The sequence below is a fragment of the Cibotium barometz genome, chromosome 48 (genome assembly GCF_041138505.1).
Source record: "Cibotium barometz isolate CiBa-2024 chromosome 48, ASM4113850v1, whole genome shotgun sequence".
NCBI classification, from domain to species: Eukaryota; Viridiplantae; Streptophyta; class Polypodiopsida; order Cyatheales; family Cibotiaceae; genus Cibotium; species Cibotium barometz.
Genome location: NC_141093.1, coordinates 22501865 through 22509446, shown reverse-complemented (window position 1 = coordinate 22509446; position 7582 = coordinate 22501865). Strand labels below are relative to the sequence as shown.

Sequence of the window (7582 nt, the reverse complement as noted above, 5' to 3'; positions counted from 1 at the left end):
ATGGCAGAACTACGCGCCGCTGTGCCGTTCTCTAACGGCAGTGTAGTAGCTGGTGTCGCCGCCAACGGTGTTCCAAAAATCAGAGTTTTGCCTCAAAATGGCACCGTTGGCCTGGGAGATAAGCTCACGGCACTTGTGGGGACCGGCCACCCGGTAACAAACCTCGTCATAGAGAGGAGGTGCTGGTGATCCAAGGTGTGGATTTGACGAAGGATAGCTTCATGCAGCTGGTGGTGTTCGTCGACCTACCACACTCTAGCGCCAACACCGAGACGAGCAGCACTGAGCACGTGGGCACCTTCAACATCATACCCTCGCCAAGAAAACACAACCATCTTTTCACCAACATGAAATTCAAGATCGGAGATAACCTCAAGCACATCAGCAGCATACAGAATGTGGACAAGCTGGACATTACCATCGTGGTCAAGGGGGCCAGGAGGAGAAAGTTACAATAAAGGGCTTGCAAATCACCGTTAGCTTTAATCATTTTTCAAGCTGCAAATTACTTCTGCTTTATAGCAAATTTTTGGGTTACACATTCTTGGGCCCTCAAGTATGACCTATGGCCAAGAAGAAACTAACGGCTGATATTAGTGCTTGATCACTATTGTAGGGAGTATGAAAAAATGGTTGGGCTATTATACATGGAAAACTATAGTGATTGTTCTAAAAATTCCACTCAAATTTACTAGTTTTGATGTAGCTACTTAGGTACATATACTACACATCAATGTAATTTAATGCTTTAGTGTGTTTGAGCATTACCTTTCTCTACAAATGTCTTAACAATAGTAATGGCTATTTACAAATAGAAACAATTGGGGGTTTATGAACTTTGGATTAAGAAAGATATTTTTTTGCTTTTCTATAATTTCTATATATGGTTTCTATATGGCGCCCCAGTTAGTGGCAGCGTCGAGTTCACCGTGCACGACGCCATCCACTATTGGACGGGCGACCCAAATATCAAGCCGCTGTCGGAGGACATGGGCACCTTTACCACTCGCCACAGCAACGTGGACAGGCTGTGGGATGTGTGGAGGTTCGATATCCCAGGCACCCGGCGAAAGGACCACTCCGATCCTCCCGACTTCTTGGACGCAGAGTTTCCCTTCTATGATGACGAGAACGCGAATCTAGTCAAAGTGAAAGTCCGAGACGCCCTCGACAACCAGAAGCTGGCCGTGAGTTACGAGAAGCTGAGCACAGATGAGCAATGGCTGAACTACGCGCCACTGTGCCGGTTTCTAACGGCAGCGCAGTAGCTGCCCCGCTGCCGCCAATGGTGTTCCGGAAATCGGAGCTTCGCCTCAAAATGGTACCGTTGACCTGGGAGATAAGCTCACGGCACTTGTGGAGCGGCCACCCGATAACCAACCTCGACATAGAGAGGAAGTACTGGTGATCCAAGGTGTGGATTTGACGACGGATAGCTTTATGCAGCTGGTGGTGTTCGTCAACCTGCCGGACGCTAACGGCAACACCGAGTCGAGCAGCGCTGAGTATGTGGGCACCTTCAACATCATACCCTCGGCGAGCAAACACAACCACCTGTTCACCAACGTGAAATTCGAGATCGGAGATAACCTCAAGTGCATCGGCATACAGAATGAGGACAAAAAGCACAACGTGGTGAAGGGCCAAGAGAAAGTCACAATAAAGGGTTTGCAAATCCAATAAGAGTATCCAACCTTTAAAACATAGCATAATAATAGAATTAACAATGATAATTGAGCTCTCTACTTCTCTCCAAAAAGAGTATTGATGTTAGCATCATCCAATCATAAGGTCTTTTTAGGGTGATTTCGAATAGCAAAGAAGGTGACTTGCCAATATTGTAGAAAGCTGGATCTTAGTTTTTTTCTCTATTGGGAAGGTGGTTATGTGTGTGCCATCGTGTAGTCCCTAGGCATCGAACCTAGGTTCTCATGCGTTTTTCACTCCTCAGCAGCAAAAAAACGCTTAGGTTGTAGTCGCTACCTATAGCAACAAAATCTTGGGCAGTTTTCTATCATAATTTCTAGATAGCTCAAGTGTTTTTGTACTAACCTTAAATCAGTTTTGGTCAGGTCTCAAATGTTTGACAGTGATTAAGGACCAAAAGTTGGTTCCGAGGCATGGTTGAGAGAAAAAATTTGTTGTGTGTGTGATCGATGCAAGGGCCAATATATACAACAGCGTCGTATAACAATTGAGCATGTCTAGACGTATGGGCTTCATGAGGCATTGGCACGACCAAGTGTGGATGATGATGACATTAGGGAGAACCATAGGAGAGTGCTAGGTAACATGCCACACCATTCAGTGACATCGAGTAGAGTGTGGAAGGTGATAAGGCTTCATATGGAAAGCATGGCTAAGACTCATCTTCGCCAACCAATGAATGAGGTTCTTCTACCATTGTTACATCAAGAGGAAGAGAATCTCATCATGGATGACATGCTGAATGACTTCTTTGGACGAGAGGTCATAGATGATAGTGAGAAAGCTCCAATATCACAAGAGGAGGAAACCTTGCATAGGCAAGCACCCCTTTGTATGAGGGATGTTCGTACTCCACACTACTGTGAGCAAACTTGGAGCTGTTAAACTTGCAAACAACTTATAGATAGAGTGATACAAGTGTCACAAGTCTTGTTAGGTAAGACCGCCTCATTCTATTCTCCTAAATTGAAAATGTCTCATGTTTTATATACTCTCCCTTGCTAATATTTTGACATATGATTTCTTATGTTATATTGTAGGCTTCTTAAGAAGATTCTTTCCCCTCAAAATCTATTACTGAAATCACAAGATGGGTATCGTAAAATGCTCTCTATGCTAGGTATGGACTACACAAAAATGCACGCATGTCCCAATGATTGAGGGGTTAATAAAGATGCAACACAATGTCTACAACGCGGGGAGAGCCGCTAGTATAGGAATAATTTACAAGGAGACAAAGCTCCCCATAAGGTGTTGAGGCACCTCCCTATCATTCCTCGCATCCTACACATGTTTAAATGTAAGGGGATTGCAAAACGTGTGACATGGCATGCTACTCATCGCTTAACCAATGGCATCATGAGGATTGTAGCTGATTCACCAGCATGGAAACATGTGGAGCATGAATGGCCAGAGTTTAAAGATGAGCCCCCTCACTTACGTCTTGGCTTGGGCATGGATGGTGTTAACCCATTGGCTTCAAGTCCATGTCATGGTCTACTTGGCCTATTGTATTAGTGAATTACAACCTCCCTCCATGGGCGGTAATCAAGAAAGGTCCTTTTATGCTTTCTCTACTTGTATAAGGTGGCGAAAATGGATGTGTACCTTAAGGCTTTGATTGAGGAGCTTGAGACACTATGGTGAGGTATCAAAGTGCATGATGTTTCAAGGTCAATAAATAGACGTGAGCGAGATGGAGGTGAAAGAAGCTTTGCTTTGGACGATGCATGACTATCCCGGGTTCTCGGAGTGCTCAGGTACATACTTAAACCGGATAACTTTAAGCTTTAACCTTTAAACTTTGTTTATATCTCTACCTCTCAATTATCCCAATTTTAAAATAAGTTTGGAAACCTCCGGACATCATGCATGTCCGATTTGTGGACCATCACTTGTTTCGAAACACTTGTTTCGAAAAGACCCTCTACACTTAAGAAGGTGGTGTATGATAAACATCATCGATTTCTCCCTCCTCCACATCCCAAGATGTGCCACATGATGTCTCACCACTTGTGATGAGAGGTAGAGATTGGTTTGAGGCATGGAGAAGCAACCCCAATCCACCACCCGATGGGATGTCTAGACACTCAATCTTCTTTCGGTCCTAGGCAAACACTTTACCACTTGGACTATCACCTCTTTGGCCCCCTAATGAATCTTTAGAAGAGGGAAAGGTCAAAGATGGTCTAGATGCAAGTCTCTCATTGAGAGCATTTGTGTATGCCTTTCTAGTAAATACATATGTGCAAAGGGAAATTCTTTACTTAAATAAGGAGACTAGAGCACCCCACGATGACACGAAACAACCCTTAAGCTATTTTCCCATAAGTTTTTTGTACTTTTTTTTATTTTACCCTTTCACAAAGATCGAGTCAAAGTTTACTCATAGTTTACAACAAATGTATTTGATAAACAGTTATAGAGCATCTCTTGGAATATTATTTTGATCAATAACTTGGTAGTTAATACCTTGATATTTATTCTCTTTCTTTGAAAAGATAACATCTTGATCTTTCTTCAGCTTGCTTTACCACTTAGGAGATGGTCTAGACGGCAAGTCTATCCATTGAGAGCATAATTCTTGCTCTACCAATCAATCATAGAGTTCATTCATTTGCGGCAACAAGTATAAATTCTTAACCTTCAGTTTGTTTAGGCCTTTGTAGTTGATAAATGTCCACATAGGACGATTCTTTATTTTAATCAGAGGACTTAAGCACTCTTCAAGAAGTTAGAATGCCATAGCATTATAATGATTGGGTTAGTTATGCTTGTGGACTTTCGATACATTCAAAATGTATAGTGCTAAGGAGATGCACACGTGCTCATGGAGCAATGAATGACTTAGGTAGCCTAGTTAATGAAAGCACATGTATTGTATGTTTGAAAATTGCAATCCTTCTCAACCATAAACTTATTGCAAAGCACAACCACATGGTTGTTGGATAGCTTTTCGCTTTCAATATCCATGCACAACAAAGTTTTGATTGATTGTCAACAACCATACGTGGCAATCTCTATGCCTCCTCTCGAGGGTGATCTATGTAAGTATCTCTAAGAAAGGAACTTCCCAACTTCTTCTCAAGATGAAGACATATCGATTTATTCTAAGGTAAGGCACCTCTCACTCACATCATGCATTTTTCCATATATATATATATATATTCCTTGAAAACTTGTTTAAGTTATTAGGGCTTTACAACTTTTATTTGATAATTTTAAGCATTGGAACGAAGGGATAATAGCCATTAATTTTTGGGACCTTGAAGAGATTGGGTTCCTTGAGCCTTATTGCGACACCTAGAGAAGATCCCATGTGAACACACCGACGACCCCCCCCCTCCCCATCATCAAGGACTCTTGTGGTGTGAATCATTTAAATGAAACAAGTTGGAAGTAACAATTTAAAACTAGAATGCATGGATAGCAAAAACGTGTTATATCAATGAAGAAAGATGACTATACTTAAGAATGCATTAGTATTAGAATGATTTGCTAGCTATGCTTTGAAGACTCTTGATGCATTTAGAATGTACAGTGCTAAGGAGATGCATGCATGCTTATTGAGCAATGCCTTAGCTCCTAGTCAATGAAATCCCATGTATTACATTTGAAAAGCGTGATCCCTCTCTCGACCATTAACTCATTGCAAAGCACGACCAAATGGTTATTGGACAACTTTCTTTTTCTTTTTTTCTTTTCTTCCTCCCTTTTTTTTTTAATGATTGGAATTGAACACCACACACACACACACTACCTACTACTACACGCCTCACAATATCATCCAAGGAGATTCGATCCCACTACCTCAAGGAGGCACTTGAACACTTCCACACTACCGGTTTTTGGCTTTCTTTTTTCAATATCCATGCACAACACGTTTTTGATTGATTGTCAACATCCGTACGTGCCAGTCTCTATGTGGCTTGCGTCAAGGGTGATCAATCTAAGCATCTCAAGCTGCTTGTGCTGACGAGGGAGTTTAGGAGGTCAATCTATTTTGATGGGGAGGAACACAAAGGCACCACATCTACTTAATTACTAAAGAGAGCATTTCTCTCTTTGAGTCTCAGACCAAGCTTGCTCGTATCTGACCCTGGCTCAAAAAACAAAAAACAAAACTAAAGAGAAAGCAAACAGAATAACCTAATGCCACGCAGATCAAGCTCCTTGCAACCGAGTTTGACATAACCAATCACGATCCAAAAAATGCTATCATGTCACACCGTCTTCTTCCGGTCTCTTGTAACTAAAGTTTGCTCAATAGCACACATTAAACTAAAGTTCTGATCTTTATGCTGTTTATGAGTTGATACGTACATTGTCTTGGATTTTATTTTATTTTTACTTGCATATGATGTAATTACTGTTTGAGCTAATCAAAAAGCAACGTGCACTTTGAGCTATCAGACTTGCATTTTTAAAATTATAGTTGGTTTTTTTAGAGAAAAAAAAAACCAACCAAGACATGCGAGGCCTGACAATGTGTCTGCTAACATCACAATGTATGCTACATGGCCAAGAGGTAGATCTCTCTCCTAGCTTATTGTAACCAAGTGTATGACAAACTAGTTCTAAGGCGCTCTAGTGGACTCTAGACCATGTGTGTAACTAGTTCTAAGACGCACTAGTGGACGCTTGTGCCTCTCCTAGGGTGTCATGCCTCTCTCCTTGGGGTAGAGCTCCCTGTGCATCTATCTAGATGCTGCTGTCTTAAAGCCATGATGAGTGCACCTCGAGGTAGAGCTCCAGGTGCATGTAGATGTTGCTGTCTTAAAGCCATAGTGACTCTGTAGTTCAGCCTTATCCAACTATTAGAAGAGAGAGAGAGAGAGAGAGAGAGAGAGAGACCTTTACGAAGCATGCTGCATAAGCAACAGAGATTTAATTGATTCTCAGAAGCTTGGTTCTGTTAAAAAAATCCACAACAGAGCAACACCCGAACAGTAATAATCATACCATCATCCACACGACCATTGCTCATCATTCCTCCCCTAAAATGGGGGTCACTGTGCAACTTCGCAGAGTAGACGACTTGCTACAACAAGATGGTCTTCAATGAGCATAAAAAATAGGACAAAACACAAACTTTGCTGCAGCAGATGAAAATCTTTGTTTTCTTATCACAGCCCGTGAGAGGGGCCATTGCAGCAGTAAGATTGGTCACATGTATGACCAGTGGCCAAAAACTTCAAGCATCATAGCATACATGTTTGAAAGCAACACGGCTACAAAACTGCATTACAGAAGCCCACTTTCCAGGCAATAAACTCAGCTCGGGGCATCCTTAGGAAGCATATTGCATGGATATTGGCGTGCCAGTCACTTGCTTCCAGCTGATAAGAAAGTTCTGTTGATAAATTGAAAAGTGATCCACCGTCTCATGACTTGCTTCACATTTTCAGCTACTCAGCTCTCCCTCATCACAAATTTGAGGTGTGTAAATCCCAAACAACATCCTCCTACATCTTATGACTCCCAAGCCACCTACTCAATTTCACGAGGTGTACAATCTACATGCTTACTCGGCCTCATTAACATAAAGACGGAACCCTGCCATCTTTGCATAAATACAAGACCTGCCAAGCTTCTAATTTATCTTCGGCTTGCTCTGCCTCGGTCTTAACCAGAGTAAGATGATAACTACTGAGATGATGATACCAATTCCTGTATACATTTCATATCCAACCGCCAACTTCCTTTGCCGAGTGCAGTGTATTGGGTGCAATTCAGCAATTGTGGCATTGGTGGCCTTCATGAAACTGCTCCAGAAATGAACACAAGAATCACACAGTTGGAATCAGAACACACTAAAACAAAGGGGTATCCTATAGTTAAGAAAATAATGTAGAGAGATATGACTACCCGTACA

At 41.9% G+C, this 7582-nt stretch overlaps 1 protein-coding gene and 1 pseudogene across 1 annotated transcript in view; one reads left to right on the top strand and one right to left on the bottom strand.

The window, feature by feature from the left end:
* On the top strand, positions 1 to 1683 carry LOC147610969 (polyphenol oxidase, chloroplastic-like; annotated as a pseudogene).
* A 4893-nt stretch (positions 1684 to 6576) lies between these two features.
* The window catches only part of LOC147610968 (uncharacterized), a 62860-nt gene continuing 61854 nt past the window's right edge, over positions 6577 to 7582 (bottom strand). Inside the window, exon 25 of the mRNA XM_086785621.1 lies at positions 6577 to 7472. Within this exon, the coding sequence (XP_086641747.1) occupies positions 7301 to 7472 (172 nt within the window). The 3' untranslated portion in view covers positions 6577 to 7300. The remainder of the gene's footprint in view (positions 7473 to 7582) is intronic.